General features: G+C 41.2%; 1 protein-coding gene across 1 annotated transcript; it reads right to left on the bottom strand.

The window, feature by feature from the left end:
• Window positions 1–1,238: 1,238 nt before the first annotated feature.
• On the bottom strand, window positions 1,239–17,216 carry LOC100273796 (Tubulin-folding cofactor D). Its single transcript, NM_001360448.1, has 17 exons — window positions 16,821–17,216; window positions 15,466–16,013; window positions 15,125–15,227; window positions 14,719–14,895; window positions 12,063–12,245; window positions 11,177–11,293; window positions 10,932–11,036; window positions 5,963–6,133; window positions 5,633–5,848; window positions 4,931–5,129; window positions 4,617–4,822; window positions 4,193–4,417; window positions 3,304–3,852; window positions 2,673–2,942; window positions 2,174–2,218; window positions 1,680–1,862; window positions 1,239–1,598 (listed from the first exon to the last, which is right to left on the bottom strand). Exons 1-17 carry the CDS (start codon window positions 17,079–17,081, stop codon window positions 1,320–1,322), a joined length of 3,837 nt encoding a protein of 1,278 aa, NP_001347377.1. The 5' UTR covers window positions 17,082–17,216; the 3' UTR covers window positions 1,239–1,319.
• Window positions 17,217–17,816: the final 600 nt, after the last annotated feature.

Raw genomic sequence — 17,816 nt, 5'->3', positions numbered from 1 at the left:
GTTCGTATTTTTGTTATCACATGACATATATTTCCTCAAACACCTGTCAAGCTCTCCCATTCATTTAAATAAATCTTTTTTCACCCTCATCACATGCTACAGCAAGCAGCAACAGATCTGCAGTCTCCTCGCCGCCATGTTCCCGCCGCCTCCTCGTAGCAGTTCTCCAGTGTCCTCGCCGTTGCCCCCCGAGCTCCCGACCCCAGCAACGACCTCCCGTTCGTGTCTGTGGGCACGACAAACTTCACTGCCGACGGGGACAGGGCTCACCGATAGGACCGAGTATCTGGACACCGTCCACGGCTTGCTGACGGGGATCGGGCTCGCCCCGGCTGCGCGCTAGTTCGGGGTCCTCGGTCGTCGGACGTCGACGGCCTACCCTGTGAGAACGAGGGAAATCTCCGAGCGGATGCGCGAAGGAGCCGACACGGGAGATAGCGGACGCTCGTACAACCTCTACAAATGGCGGACAAACCTCACCCTCTATATTTTAGAGGAGCATGCTGGATGGATGCAAGAGCTAACCAACCTATAAATATAGAGTACCGGACCTTATACATGTCCTTGTTGGAGACAGCCTAAGACTGTCTCTAGCAAGAGCCGGTAAACGGTCCTCTCCGCTAAACATAGCGTAAATATAGAGTACCGGACCTTATACAGGTCCTTGTTGGAGACAGCCTAAGACTGTCTCTAGCAAGAGCCGATAAACGGTCCTCTCTGCTAAACATAGCGATTCCTCGTCTCCTTTATGCGTCTAGTAAGGTCTGGTACAACGTCCTCTAAATTTTAGAGTCTGCTTCTCGTCCGTCAAATATGGCGCTTGCGCTATCTGGTACCAGGTCATCGGTGATTGGTTGATGCCCTGCCTCCCACGCTGCTACAGTGTGCTGCAGTACGATGTGCCATCGATGATTGGCCAACGCGCTGTCTCTGACATGACATGGTACAGGTCAGTTCGGTACGAAGTATGCTTGATTTTTTATTAATATAAATGCTGAAAAATGGAATATGAGATATGGAGAACGAAATTTAGAGAAAGTTGTTGGAGATAAAGAAGATATAGAGAATGAAATCTTTTAGAGTGTACTGTAAAGGACAAAGAATATTTCTTTAGAGGATGAAATTTAGAGGACGTTGCTGAAAACAGCCTAACTCTTCTACTCACACACAAAAAGAAGAAAAGAAAGAAAACACCCACCACAAAAAAAAAAAAAAGAAAATCCACAAGCAACCCCGCTCATTCAAACGTTTAGTGATATTCGGCATTGTGCACTAGTACAATCGACACCTTTCGTCGAAAATAGGATGTAAGGCGATCTTTAGTATCCGCTGAAATCGACCAATGACGAATAAGATCTGTTCTCATCCGTCGAAGCGGCGACCGTTCTAGTTTCTTGCTTTCCAGACTTCTGTGAAGTGGTGACCCTAAAACCAGCCATCTCGTTGATTTCTGACCTCCTACGCCTTGCTTCCTCCACATCCCCTTCCCAGCACGTCTCCGCAAGTAATTCCTGGGCTTTATCCATATTCTCCGACACAATAAGGTCATCATTTTGCAGCAGCACAAGGTACACCTGGTCGGCTGCAGCTTTTCGGATCTGTAAGATTGCAGAGTATTTGAGCTCAACCGATTACTGCGTGGAGTTCTGCGTTCTCAGGCAAGAAATGACAAATGTTACCTTGGGGTATCTGTGGCCTAGGAATGTGAGGAGTTGGGAAAATGCCTTGGTGCAAGTTCCATCTGACTCGGAAGAAATGTACCCAAGGATCGAGAGACCTGCACATAACTTTGTAAAATCCTTGGATCCCTTCAGTTCAGAGCTCACGGAATCTACCAGTCCACTGTAGAACTCACTGTACCCCTGTTACATGTGGAAAAAACACAAGGTGTAACAAAACATTGTGAATATAACTGTGTGTTCTTTTGGCAGTAAAGCATTTGATCAACATGAGATCACTAAGTTTCTAGATGTACTATTATTCCCTGTACAGTTAAGGGTGAATTTGTAAGTTCTTGAAGATTGTACTAACAACGAATGGTGCATTAATCGTTTGATGTTATCATATGATGATACCCAACTTTTGTAAGGTTCCACTTCTTATGTTTTTGTAGCCTAACGAAAATCATCTTTGTTTATCTGCAACTAGATGTTCATTGCTGAAGCAAACTCACCTCCTTGTTCAAGAAAACCTTTTTACTGAAGAGAGCCTCAATAGTCTGCAAATACAAGGCTCTTGTTAGATCTAAAATATCTTTTTAAAAAATTGTGCCATTGGTGTCATGTTTTGGAGGAGGTAAGCCACTACAATCGATTTCACATATCTGGAATCATACCACTATAATTTTCTTAAACAAAATATGTATAACATCAAATGTGGGGAAAAAGAGAACGTGGACTCATGTGTACTTCACAATTTAAGATCATGAAACAAAACTGAGTTAGCAGCACCAATCACAATGACATAAGTTAACAATGAATAGATATGAGTTTGAATGTAGAAAAAATCACATCAACTACTACTGATGGAGAGCACATCTATTAGATAAACAACCACAACAAAAAGCTTGCAAAGCCCTATGATATCAGTAACATAGCATTTACACGCAACATATGAAATATTTAGGCTCAAAAATATAATGTCATTAGACAGTGTAGATAAGCCTTTATGACCTTGAACATGGGAGTAATTACACGGTCACATTTCTGGTAGTGCTGGAGGCCCCATAGAAGATCACAACTCAATAGATACTCTCTACTTTTCCCTTCACAATTAGTATTGATGTCTGAATCTTGGAGATACCCTACCAAAGCTGACATTGAAGCTTTCTTCAAAGACTCCTGCAAACCACCTGTAGAAATCACGAGCCCTGAGAGCACAGACTTGCTATAATAGCTAACCTGAAGAAGTTTCACCAATCGTGGATATGACACAGTAGGAACCTAAAGGTAAAATGTAAATCAGTTAAATGTGAAACAACAATATCACCACCAAGTCAAATAATATCCACAAACTGGCGACAGAATAATAAGTGTTGTAAATAATTATTAAGTCAATATTTTCAAAAGGTAATTATAGGTTCATAGAAAACAGCATCATACAAGATTTAGATGTACTTATATATCAAAATCCATTACTTTAGATTCAAACTCCTATGGTTTCTGGAGCAAGAGAACTATTCTGGTGAGATTCTAGTCATGACAAAATTGAAGTTAACGGCAGGACATGTAACTCTCATTAGTCATAATAAACCAGTGCAAAGCTACATCTCATTTTATTCCATGAGTTCTCACAATCACTTACCGCCCACTCCAAATCTCTGCTGTTGGGAATAATTTCTTCAAGCAACTCCCTGTGAGGTATAAATGGGATGAGGTGTTCCTGGTGGTACAGAATTCTCTGCAGGGTTTTGATAGCTATTTCTCTTATCTTATCTATTTTCTCAACTGCTTGTTTTGCAATGCCTGCTACCAGATCCTGTGCAATACCAGAATCAAATAGCCGGTATGCAGTACTACTTGCATTTACTTCCATATCACCCAGTTCAGAGTCATGGCCAGTGGCTGACACTGCTCTCAAAGCAACAATATCTCTCTTGCAGAGGATGAACATGCATCGTACTAGCGCATCCATTGCTGCTTCACGTACCCAAGAACCCACATCTCCTCTGTTGTCCACAGCATAATCATCGAGTGCTCTAAATAAAGCTCGCATGACATAATCTTTTATGTATGCATATAGAGAATCTCCATTTGAGAGCTGATCAAAAGATGCTGTTAGTGTTTCGCAAACCGAAATTAGCCCCCTAACAGAGTTCACACGTGCTTCAGCATCAGGGTCATCAGGCTTATCCTACAAAACAGATCAGTAGATCACACCAGAGTTTTATTTCCAGTGTTAAAATAACAGCAACAGAAAGAAGATATGCGGGGTAATTTCTCTGTTGCTGTACGCTGTACTTGTACATCAGTAGTGTACATGCAAGGAAAGAATAAAGAAAACCCTCTAATGTCCTCTAAATGACTAAATCTCTAATCTAGCATAATTAATACAGGCTATAAAAGTACATGAAGATATTATCTGCTATTAAAAAATGACTGAAATAGTAAGGCCAGTAATGGCTAGGATAATGCCATTCTAACAGCAACATCTTATGCTTTATCTTTCTTTTAATAGGTAATTCAGGAATTACCTCAATGGTGCATGAGCTACAGAGTTTACTCATGACAGGCATCCATTTCAACATCAAGAATTTGAATGGTAATATTCCAAGGGCCAGTGCAGCTCCTCGTCTTGCAGCCACATTTGGGTCATCTAGAAGTGCCACATATTTTGAGATAATATCACTAGCAATCTTTTCACCAGAAGATACCAGGTATGTTGGAATAAAATGCTTTAATGCCTCAACAGCAGCACACTGGACAAATTGTGAAAAGAAAATATTCAGTCTAGAAACATAGATGGCTAGTATTACAATAGTACAGTATCCGAAAAGTACAGGTACACAAACAAAAAGGGGATTGGTGACATATCGAATGAGAAACAAGATGGTAGTACTTGGGGGGGGGGGGGGGCACTCTGATTGAATGTACATACAGAAAATAGTAAAGTTTCACCTGTATTTGAGAATTGGGATGACGCAAATTCTCATTAAGGGTTTCCAACAAACATTTCTTTGTCCTGTCATTCAAGGATATCCCAGCTATAGAAATGCATGAAATGAATCGAGAAACAGCGGAGCGCATGATCTCTCCTCCTTTGCCCCGATAAAGACGCGCCTTTTCGATTGCGGGAACAATACCTGACAAAGTTTTCTGCATGTCTACAAAATAAAGATAAAGATGGAATGTCACTTTCAGGTAAGCAGCTTTAAGAGTTAAAATGATAAGTATCACAAAGGAACAGTATGCATGACAATTCCACCATTTACCTGTAGTAAAAGTAAAACCAAGCTGGTACAACTTTAAAGCAACCTCACCAGCAGCTAAAGTGGCTCCATGTCGAGTACACAAGTCCGTTGATAGAGTGCACGGAACTAACTTTTCAAGGGCATGTCCACCAAAGTAATTCATATCATATTGTACAAGCAAAGCAAGGGCCTGAGCTGCCAGCTCTCTTAAGCTTTTCTCCTAGAAAGGAAGAGAAGTCAGCCCAAAACAATGTATTGAAACGTAGCAAATCTCATCTCCTGTGTCAAATTTATAAAAAACAATGGCCCAAGAGATTAATTGTCATGACTCATAAAAGCAACACTCCTTAGAGAACAGAATTCCATATTAAAGCGCTGCACAAGTGAAAGAAGAGGGGAGAAAACTTAAAAAAATGTAAGATAAAGTTTGGTGAAAGCCAGCACGAAATTGACATCATAAGACAAAAAAAAGTAGTTCAATTACTGAAGCACTAATATACAAAGTAAATATTACTACAGGGAATTTACATTGCTAATGATTTTAACTTCAGTTTCCCAAGTCAGCTACCAGTTCCAGTTAAGGAGTGCAGAACTCGGTCCAGGTAAGGAGTGTAGAACTCAGGAAGTTAATAGCAATTGCAGCACAGGCAAAAAGTGTGGAAACCAGAAACACTAAAGATGCAATCTCATTTAAACCATAAACAATTGCAGAGAATTATATACCCAGTGAGTTATTTTATTGCAAAGCAGCTCATCTGCAAAGGGATAAAGATACTCCTTGCACTGAGCAACAGAAACAGCAACATTCAGATAAGAGTTTGATCGGGAAGCCAGTGCAAAGTAATCTGTCGTATTCACAATATCAATGCCATGTGGGAAAGTTCCCTGTCTTCCAACATTCTCTTGAAAGGCAGCAGAAGCAGCTCTTCTACAATTAACCTACTATTACATAGACAATAAAAATCAGTAAGATAAATGATGTAGTCAAAATAGTATGGGATCAGAAGTACAGAACATTTGGGTGCGACAAATGTAAATTAGAAATTATCTTGCCTCTCGATCATAACAAGCAACGGTTAGAAGGTGGGGAGCAAGTTGTTCCAAAACAGCCTTCATATCATAATTGGTATAAGCTCGACCAAATGCCCAACATACATATGCTGCTGCATCTCTTACATGTGACCCAATGCTATGTGGACCTCTTCTTACATCATAGTGTAAAGCCTGCGTCATGAAATCAATTGAGACAGTAAACTCATCTTACTGAACCAGCACTAAACATAAATATTTAATTGTATTAGAATGTGTTATCAAATATAGTTATGACCACATAAGATATTTGGGATTGAAATCTGTTATGAATTGCACTATATTCAATATGAGAGCATTAGGTCCAAATATATACACCGATATAGGATAGAGATAGTGTAGTCGTGTACAACAAGGACTCCACATATAATACCGAATACAACAAGGACACATGCATAAGCATGTAATAGACTTTTTTTTTCTCTCGAACGCGCAGAAGAACTGCACCCCATTATATATTAAGCAGATATAGAAAAGGTCTATAGAAGACAAAAAAAACCTCCTTACGGAGGCCAGAAACAGGCGTACAAAAAGAGATCCATTAGGAAATCAAAACAGACTACTCGATCCTCCCTAAGGCTCTACCAAGGGTAGCCAAATGAGCGAGACCCTTTGCACCAGCTACTTCCCATCTTCTTTCCTCATCAGCAACTCTGAGACTCATAGATACACTTGGATTGCAGCCATCAAAAACACATTTATTCTAATGATTCCATAAATTCCAAGCTCCCAAAATGATGAGAGAGTCAAGGCCCTTTTTGGTAAGACCATAGACTGTCCCCCTGCCACTTCCCACCAACCCAAGAAGGAGTTTGCAGCCGGCTGTGGTGCAAGAGAATGAAGACCAAATTTCCTTAATAATAGATACTAGAATTCTCTTGAGAAGGAGCATTTCACAAGAAGGTGGTCCAAAGTTTCTTCCTCTTGGTCACATAAGAGACACTTCTCTGGGTGATTCAAGCCTCGTTTTGCCAACCTATCAGCTGCCCAACACCTCTTCTGGGCAACCAACCATATGAAAAAACAACATTTTGGCAAGGCCCAAGACCTCCAAATTCTTTTATAATGTCCAAATGTCACAGATCCCAGGAACAAACCTTCATATGCAGATTTGGCTGAGTATGCACTATTTGGAGCAATACTGAAAATATGCTTATCCTCAACCTCAGGCTGTAGCTCGAAACCAGATCCCAAAGCTGAAAGTAATCTGTCAAAACACCCACTGACAAAGCTCCTTTGATATCAGAAATCCATTTGGTGCTAACAATTGCCTCCTGAAGTGTCCTACAATTGACAAACCGCTTCAGAATTGCGCCAAACAACCTTGGGAATAGTTCTGCAATTCTTTTTCCATGGAGCCATTTATCCTTCCAAAATTTGGTATTTGTTCCATCCCCTACTTCAGTGGTCACCACTTTAGATAAGAAAACTCTAGCCTTTTTAGGAACTTGTATGTGAAGGCCAGACCAGGGGCGGGAATGATCAGTCTTTTGTAGCTAAAGCCATCTAATTCGAAGCGCCCAACATAATTCTAGAAAACTAGAAATACTAAGCCCTTCAAGCTCCAGGAGGCGGCAGACTTTTCCCCAGGCAACAAGACAATGACCACCTCTAGCTTCTTTGCGGCCTCTGCATAGAAAACCCCTTCTAATTTTATCAATAGCATCCAAACCCCACTGTGGGGTATCCACACCCATATATAAATACACAGTCATGCTTGTAAGAACATGCTGAACTTGAACTCTTCTTCCAACCCTTATCATCAAGTCGGCCTTCCAATTAAGGAGCTGATTAGCTATTTTATCAACAATTGGTTGGAACTGTTGCCTAGACAACTTGTGTAAGGATAAAGGGAGCCCCAAATAACGGCAAGGAAAGGTTGAAATTTCACATGGCATCAAGGTTTGGACTTCGAGCAGAACCTCATCAGAGCATCTGATAGGATACACATTTGACTTTTGCACATTATTATGCAACCCAGAGGCATCTCCAAAGTCCAAACAGTTGTAGAATGTTAAGAGTAAGATCTATGTCTGCTGGTGTTGGACACAATAAAAGGACCACGTCATCAGCGTACATAGAAACTCGATGGAGCTTTTTCTACTAGAAAGTTGTTGAAGCAAACCATCATTCTCTACCTTTGTAAACATGAAGATAAGGACATCCATAACTAAAATAAACAACATGGGTGAAAGGGGGTCTCCTTGACGGAGTCCCCTCCGATGCTTAATATGGCAACCTGGAAAGCCATTCAATAGAATCTGTGTAGAGGAGGTAGCCAGTAGCCCACATATCAAAGCTCTCCAAATTTGCCTAAAACCCAGCTTCTTCATGACCTCAATCAAAAAAGGCCAAGAAACAGAATCAAAAGCCCTTGTAATATCTAATTTCAGCAGCAAATTGGCCTTGTTTTGTTCGTCTCCAGTCCTTATCTCAGCCTGATGCTCCAAGCTTCTTGGAGTGGTGGAGGTCTGTTTCAGTTGCGGTTAACGGGCAAGCACAACAAGGATTAAGTCTCTTATCATCATGGGCGCTTGGATTATCTAGAACTACCATAACCGGTGCGTGTTTGACGGACTTGCACCAAATCTCACCCTTGCTCTTACTCAGGCTAGAGATGAGCGTCGTCTCTGGCAATAAGCTAGGGATAAAGGGATCTCCTATCTCCTTGCCCCGCTTGAGAATAACAGGATGTGGTAGTTTTATAGTTTTCTTATGAATAGTTTTTTGTCTCTGTTTTTGGCCTCCATGAGATGGTTGTTGTATCCTGGATCTATTTGCCTCCCCCCTTTCTCTTCTTAATATAATATGATGTGCAGTTCTCCTGCGCGTTCAAGGAAAAAATGAAATGTTAGGACAAATGACACCAAGGTAAACAAGATAATGTGTCGATAACGAGTACAATCCTCAAGAGGTTCACCATCTACGGCACGAAGGTGAACATTGAGTTCCATAGGAGTCTCAAAAAACGTAGACAAAGTATGCACAAAAAACGTAGGATCATGAGAACTGGCAGAGAAACCAACCGCAATGATTACACATGCAAAGCAAATCCAAGAATGTGGAGCTTGCTTGAGGCCATAAAGGTAGCACCGTAGGCAACAAACCATGCCCGCAGGAACATAATAACGAGAGTACGAGACGGTGGCTGCATGTTAGCATGTAGACCTCTTCACGCAAGTCACTATTAAGAAAGACATTCTTGACATAAGTTGAGAGATGGACCACTCATGAGCAGAGGCCACAAACAGAAGAGTGTGAATAGTGGTTATGTGAGCAAGAGGTGCAAAAGTTTCATCATAGCCATGACCATGTTCCTGATGGAAGCTACGGACGACTAGGCGAGTCGCGAGCCTTATAACACTCAAGGGAGCCATCAGAGCGGGTTTTAACTTTATAGACCCACTTACAAGTGATAGGATGAATATGTGGTGGACAAGGAACAAGTTCCCACGTGTCGGTACGCTCAAGAGCAGCAATCTCCTTAGCCATCACATGCTGCCATTCCTGATGAAAAATAGCATCACGATAAGAGGTCGGCTCCGAAAGAATGGTAGCAACAGAACCCGAAGGAGAGTATCAGTCAGGTGGCTGACGAAAGCGATGACTTTGTCTAAGAATTGAATACAGTGAAGATTCAACAAAAGAAGCTAGCTCAATAGATGTCTCATTAGATGAAGGTGAATCATTAGAGGAAGATGACTCAACAACAGAAGATGGTATAACAAAAGAGGACAACTCATCAGATGAAGATGGTGAACCAGAAGAATCTACGATACGTCAAGTGTAGACATGTGTCACCGAAGGCTTTCTAGTGTAGTCAAGAACCAAGGAAGGAGACTCTGAAGAAGACACCAAGGGAGGTATCACTGAAGAAGGCACATAAGTAAGGACTCTATCAAGGGCTCCTCTAAGACTATCTCCAGCAACTTACCCTTCCCCATCCCCATATTCAAACTCCACTCTGCGAACAGTGCAGTCTACAGTGCAAAACAGTGCTTTGGGTGACCATATGGGTGGGTGAACTGCTAAACACTGTCTAATTGTGAGGTAGGTACATTAGGAGCAAGAGCATCTGGGAAGAATAGAAAAGAAAAGAGATCAACCAAGGATGCTGGTGAAGCGTCAAAAGAAGGATGAGGATAAAAAGGATAAGTCTCATCTAAACATCATCCCGTGAGATCTCAACCCAAAAGTGAAGAAGAAAAGAGGCAAACATAAGGGCACGAGTAATCTTAAGAAGATGACGATGCTTGCGCTCAACCACACCATCATTATGAGCATGAACACCAAAACATGAAAACTGGGCAAAGGTCCCTTGCTCGGAAAATACCTAACGAAGAGCATCAAAGAGATACTCACCTATAGAGTAACATATATAGGGACTGTAGTATATATAGGGACACCATGTTAAGGCCCATTAGGCCCATCCTATTGCTAAGGCATGTTGGCCTCTATATATACTACAGTCCCTATGGACAGAGAATCCATCATCAATCCCATAGTTAGTAACAAACCACATCTCCCTTGTGTGGCTTCTGAGCATTCAACAAAAGGTGGAGCAGATCTGGCTCAAAACGAAGAGCAGATCATAACATGTACAAATGCAACACATGAGAAAAAATCGGAAATACCATGTTAGGAAGAGGAACCCTAACCCTAAAAATCGGCTCTATATACCATGTTATGAATTACATTATATCAATATGAGGGCACTAGGCCCGAATATATTCACTGGTACAGGATAGAGACTGTGTACAACAAGAATTCTATATATGAGACTGAACATAACAAGGACATGCATAGGCATCTAACAAAATCAACGACATGGAAACAGGTCATGAGCTACCTATTCAGAAATATTCTGTTTTGTTAAGCAATATTGCAAAAAAAGGAAAGGATATCGTTCGGTACTATTATGCTACTTGTTCACCTTTATTATAACAGGAACAACATCAGGAAAGCTAGAAGGTAACAATAACCCTCTCCGAGCAAGTTCAGCCAAGGCTAAACAGCCTCCATGCCAGGAGCCATCACCCTTCAAAGTTCAAAAGGCATAAGTTATTTTATTAGTGATACAGAGCTGAGCAAACTAGAAGTTTGCCAAGCTTAAGATAAACCGAGATATCTCATTAAACAATCAAAGGATGTTGCAAAGTCCATAAGTTATACACAGACCTCTCCAGGAGAAAAAAGTTGCAATATTGATGATAGCACATCTTCCGACAATGCAGGTGTTAAACATGCAGTTATCCTACCAATTCCCTTGGCAGCAGACCACCTTACAATTGTATCCTGACACAGAATCAAAGAGTGTTCGCCTTTCAAAAACAGCAGTGTTTGAGGCTATAAATGGGAAAGATGAATAACTAAAAAACTTATCTCTTAGTATAACTTCATCTGGGAAGACAAATGATAGTATTTGCATTTCATGGCCCAATAATACTTTGGTATTTTAACATGCAAAAAAAAACATAATAGCAAGTACAAAGACCAGACTCCCTACTGTTTTCCTAAGTACATGAAGCAGTGAATCATGACTTCAAATTGTGTACATAGTTTCTCATATACACAGTCAGGAGAGCTTATTTCAATTCAGATACCACCATTAATCCTGCATTTATGTCCTTAGAGTTAGAGGCAGTTGTGTTGATTGTATGAAGCAACCATGTTCACAAACCATAGTAGCATACAGGAATCTACACAGAAAAATTTCACCAACTCGATTTTTAGCAATCAAACCACTAATTGATTAATGGATTTAAAGTTCAGTTATATTGTCGAATAATTCTAGAAATCCAAACAATAAAAGGCTGTGTGTGTTTTTGCTCCAGTACAGGACAATCTAGGCAATGTTATGTATTTATTAAGATATGAAATGCAGTGGAGGTAGACTGGCAGGTGAAGGCCCTTGTGGGGAAAAGAAGATATTAGCCGGCAAGCAAAGAGAAAGAAAATAAAAATGGGGTACAATATAAAAGATCATATAACTGGGTAAATATTACTACCACGTTCTGGAGAACAAGTCAAAACTTCACAGCATAATATAAGGATAAGAACATACTGAATCCCTCAAACCAGTCAATAGCAAGTCGATAATCTCTTCTGCTATTTCTGGAACATCCATATCTTCTTCCAAAAAACACATGCCTATTTGATCAATGTTAACTTGTTCCCTTGATCCACTTGAATACACTTCTCCAGCTGTATAACTTGAAAGGTTTGCACCCAACGAACTGCTAATTGACTGCATCAGGTTGAAACAGTGAGCCCTATGGTAGAAATGTCCGCTTACAAGCTACTGAACATAGAAGACTAGACCGAAGAAAAAAAATCAAAATATGAAAACATAACAAATCAAAATATGAAAACATTTCTCATAAAAGAAAATGTAAAACATGACACAAGTTATTGATTAATTCATTCTTTTGTTAGTCATCTGCGGAACTTGCACGAACAGTCTAACAAAGCAGATGACATTGTTAAGTGCACAATGTGCTTTGGATGAAGCTAAATAGTTTGCTGCCACCATTTTTTCAAACTCGCAGCCTTGCAGGAGATATGTGCATCATTATATTAAAAAGAAAATGGGGCAAGAACCCATAAGTTTCCTGCCGCCTAGCTGATACCATTACATATTTATGCCAATGCGCCAATACAATTTCAAAAAACTCGGCCGGTGGGGGAAAGACCGCCCCACGGTATTTTTACTAAGAAGAGCTCAACCAGAGCCTGTCCAGTGAGTGACTTTTTTTAACCTCAGTCTGAAATTCGCTCCCAACGAGAGTCGAACCCAAGACCTAAAGAGTGCTACTCAGACCACCTAATTAACTCAACTAGAGGCCCTTTCGCTGCGCCAAGACAATTTCTTGACATCTATTTAATTCTCACCAGATTCAAATATTGAGAGTAATGTATTCTCCAATGTAGAATCCAGCATATGCATGAACCTCCTTACAAAATATAAACAAGTTGAAGTGTTTCTATAAACAAATAATGCAAAAAAGATCACCCAAAATTGACTTCGGACATATTGTAATTCAGATACAACTCCCACTATTCATCCCAATAAGAAATTAAGAAGTAGCACTTTGTATTGAAGCAGATACCTACGAGCGTCATGTACTCAAGTAATCTAGCTAAAAATGTTTCCTTAACAGATCAGGCATTGGAGCTCCAGCATAGTACAGAAACTCTTTAGAACTGACAATCTATGAGTGGTTCACATATCTAAATTTGTTGAACAATTTTCCATGATCTGGATATGATTTGAACTTCCATGGTGCACGCCCGTGCGCGCCACTTCCCCCTGTTGAGGGCGTCGCATTGCTCTGTCTCCCATGGGCGAAAGCCCAGTCCATCTCGGAAGTTCGTCTCGGCTTTGACGTTGTCTTCGGTTGATGCTTTCGCTTCTTGGCATCTGGTTTACGGGTGGTGGTGGGGTTTTTTGTAACGTGAAGTCGAAGTTGTCACGTTAGGGGATGTGGCTCGACAACGATGACATGAGGCGAGCCCCCTTCCTTGTGGTCTGGATTGTTTTGGAGGCCAGGCAAATAACTGGAGGTGGGTGTTGGATCAAGATCGTTGATGAAGAATCGGAGCTGCCTCGAGTGTGGGTGTGTTGAGGCTTGGCAACGATGGCGCGTCGCGGTCTTCCTCCTTCTGTGCCAGGTTTTAGGTGTAGGCGTCGTCGTGTTTCTTTTGGCCATGTGCGGCCCGTCTGGCGAAGTTAGAGCTACTCGTACCTTGTGTTGGGCTCGGCAACGATGACCCTGGATAGACTTTGTGTGGGGGGCTGCCGCTGTCTATGTTGTTTGGGCACTCTGTGTAGGTTTCGGGCTCGATTTTCCTTCAAACTGGGTCAATTCTAATCTTCTTAATAAAAAGGCAGAGCTCCCGCCATTACGTTCAAAAAAATTAGGAGAACCATGTCATGAAACATAAGTATCAAGTACTCTAACTGTTGGAATAAGTCTCGTGGTCTGTGGGAAGGACAACAACAGTCCTTGTTGTTTTTGACTGCAAGGACAGCAACATCTCAGTCCCAGCATCTCAATCCTTTGACTGCAAGGACAACGTGGCACAACAACAGCAGCATGTCAATCTTTTGACTGCAAGGACAGCGTGCTGCAGGCATCTCCTTTTTCACCTTTTCAGCTTTGGACAGCGTGGGACAGCAGCAACAGCATGTCAGTCTTTTGACTGCAAGGACAGCGTGCTGCAGGCATCTCCTTTTGACCTTTTTAACTTTTGGACTACAGCAGCTTGCTGCAGTCTTTCTTTTGACTAGAGTACAACAGCACCTCTGTGTAGTGCAGTCTGTAGGACAGCGTGTTCATTGTGTAAAGTGTAGTGCAGTTAGTAGTAGGACAGCATATTCCATATGCCTGGCAGCCCCCTCCACCCCCGGGCTATAAGTGTGTATCACAACCCTTAGAAGGGTATGACATTGTGTAGTGTTTGAGAAAATAAACAGAAAATTGTCCTAACTCATAGTGTCATCCTCTCGATAAAAGAGTCCCGTTGCTTACACCAACAACAAACCACTTTTACCTCATGCTAAATGTAACAAACAATCTAGAAGCTTTGTGTGCGCCATGTTAAAAAGAACAAAATTCTAAAACACCATAAGGTTGGGTTTTTTCAAGTCAAATATGAGCCATGGTTGTCAAATACTGAGATCTATTTATAACAATTAACAACCATAAGAGATTGATAACCTTATACTGCCATGATGGTAAACGTGGAGGCAAGCTGATGAGACCAACTCTCTGGGCCAGTTTCACCAGGAATTTTCTAAGAAGTGGACTCCTGGCTGAGACATTAGTCTTCATCACAAGTGAACAATCACTCCAAGTACCAGAAACAGCATCATGCAGTGCTCTACGGTTACCAATCTGCAACAAGAGGAACCAAAAGGAAGACATCAAACTAAATTAGCGGTATGTAATTGTGAAACCAAATGCTCACATCCCATTCCCTGTTGATAACCACAAAAAATAATTGTGTGTGCAAAAAGCTCCTATTAAGAGAAAAATGAAATAGGTAAACTTCAGGTCTGAAGGAAAAGATATATCCACCACATGTGGAGAATATTTGAAAATTGAAAATAAGACACATACAAACCTTAAATATTGATGCTAAAGCTTCCACTATACCAATGGATCTAAATTGATCAACAAAGTCATCTGATACAGACAGTAACATCTTGTGTGCCCAGTCCATAAAACTGAAAATGAAGAGAAGCAGGAGAACTCGAAACATTTCACAATGCAACATTGAATGGAAGTACAATGAAAGGATCAAGTGTGTAATATTGATGTTCAATAATTAAAAAAATAAATTGTTGTTTTAGTGATAATGGTAATCCTTCAGTGATAGGATATGTTTGAAGGCACAAGTTACTACAGCAATTTGAAACATAAATGAATGTGATGTGAGTTGTACAAAATAATTGTAAGAATCACCTGCTGAAAGCTTTTGCCATGTCAGGACGAGTCAAGAGCCTTGCAAGCAATAATCCTGACATCCTTCTCATTGGACCAGAACTGGAGAGATAATCCTTACAGATGTCCAGTATTCTTGTCACCAGTGGAACGACCTCAGGCCCATCGACGTTATCAGCAGTAGCAATGCTTGTATCCACAGTGGATATGTCAAATGGGATCAGGACCAGTATATAAAGCCACAATAGAACAACACATTTAGTCTCCATTTCTCCTGTGCTCTCTTGCCTAAGAGCAGTAGCTGAACTCATTGTATGACACTTCTCAAGAAGAGCAACTGCGAGCTCAAGATCTGAAACCTGGTGAGGGAAGAATCTGATGACACTCTTGTACCCGCACACTGTGACAAGGGTGTAGATGATGATACACAGAGGCTTGATAATGTCAAGAAGTTCATCAGTACTAGCACCAAGTTCCATTGTCTTTGACCGAACCAACGACATAAGTGGTGAAACAATGTTCTCAAGGTATGGCTCTAATAGTTGACCCTCTTCTTGATATTTGTCCATCTATTGCTCAACAGAAAAGATAAAATTTATCATGCAAGCTCTTAAGCATGATAGTTTTGGCATAAAGTCATTTCAATCGTTCACTTAAACAATTGAGTTCAAAATTGATGCTCTACAAACATTAACACTGGATATATGAAAATGATATGTACAGATTTTTCTTAGAAGTACTATCATAATTGAAAGTAGTGGCCAAAGTTGTGCTCAGGAGACCATGTGGATGTCTAATATATCATTCATCTGTGAGCCAAAAAAAGTAAATTAATCCCCCTGTTCCAAATTGTGAAGTGATTTGGTTTTGTTCTAAGTCAAACATCAATTGTTTTCCTAATGTTAATAGTTTTCACATCATGTGGACCTTTGCTCTTGCCTTTATCTATAGAGGTGGTAATCGATCATTAATCATAACTCTCCCCAAAACCATTTTATTTACCCAGGAAAGCAGAATGTAATTCCTAAATAACATGTCATTCTAGGACCTAGGATTGATTTATGTAGGTCATTTGTATCTCAGATGAGCTTTTGCTAGCCTATATTAGCAATAAAATGTGCATTCACAGACTAACCTCAACCACCTCGACCAAACAGTTTAAAATGCCTCCTAGACGACTAAAAGATTGCAAGAAATTGTGCATGATGTATTCGAATTTGGCTGTTGTGCATTTAAATCAGACGCTAAAGCAGATTACATCCTTTAAAATAAACAAACAAAAGTCAATGTTGCTCTCAGAGCTACACCCTCTTCTCTCAGAGATCTAAGGTTCAGCGGCAGGTAGCATTTGAAAATAGGGATAGAAGAGTGCTTACGATAGAGCGGATCCTATGGACATCGGCGGATTCGGCAACGCCGCCGCCGGCGACGACACGGTGGAGGATCGCTGAGACCAGCTCCCACTCCTGGAGGAAGTACCTGCGCAGAACGACCTCCTTGGAGTCGTGCTCATCGTCACCAACAGCGGTAGGATCAACGGAGGCTTCAGCATCAGGAGGGGATCTCATGGGCTCGGATGGGACGGGCGTGGCGGCATTAGACGCCCAAGCAGCGGCGGCGGCGGCGGCTTCCTCCATAGCCGGAGCTCGGGGCGGGTGTCCGACTGGTGGTAGTGTGCGCGGCTGTGCTACTGTACGTCTGTACCTATGCGATCGAGTGCCTTCTGCTCGTGTTCTCAGTTTCCGTGTTTGCTGTCACAAGGCGTCTTTCGGTATTCGCCCGTCCGCATTTCGGTATTCGCCCGTCCGAAGGGGCAAACCACCCTCGGTAGAGCGAGCCGCATACATCGAACCTTATTAGCAGCATGACGGCGAAGTAAACTACACATCGGTTCCTCTAATTAATTAGCTAAGAGCATCCATCTACCCTCATGGTTGTACTGTTTTCCTTGTGATCATCCAACAAACCAGTCCTTACGGAGAGACACTCGAGAAACCGCTTGAGCCCCTTAAATATCACAATGTCATCATCAATTTCTAAAAGTAAACCTCGTATCATAAATAATTCTCATTATGTTTATTGATTAAAGTGAGCGCTAGCATAGAGCTAATCCAGAAATAATTCAACCCAAATAGGTGAACAAGGACAAGATAAACAAAAACTAGTAAATCCTTATATATGAATTATGTAAATACGGGGGATGAATTATAAAATAAGTAGGACATAAATGGGTTATAGGACACTTGCTTTCACCAACCAGCTGTTGCTCAGGGTCTTCGCCTGCAACTCCTTCGGACTCTGCCAACGGACCGTTACCTATATGAGTTCAAACATACATTCCACATTTTTAACATAGAAAACAACAATACACC

Source organism: Zea mays, chromosome 5, assembly GCF_902167145.1.
Source record: "Zea mays cultivar B73 chromosome 5, Zm-B73-REFERENCE-NAM-5.0, whole genome shotgun sequence".
In the NCBI taxonomy this organism is placed as follows: domain Eukaryota; kingdom Viridiplantae; phylum Streptophyta; class Magnoliopsida; order Poales; family Poaceae; genus Zea; species Zea mays.
This window is presented reverse-complemented; position numbering and strand designations above follow the sequence as displayed.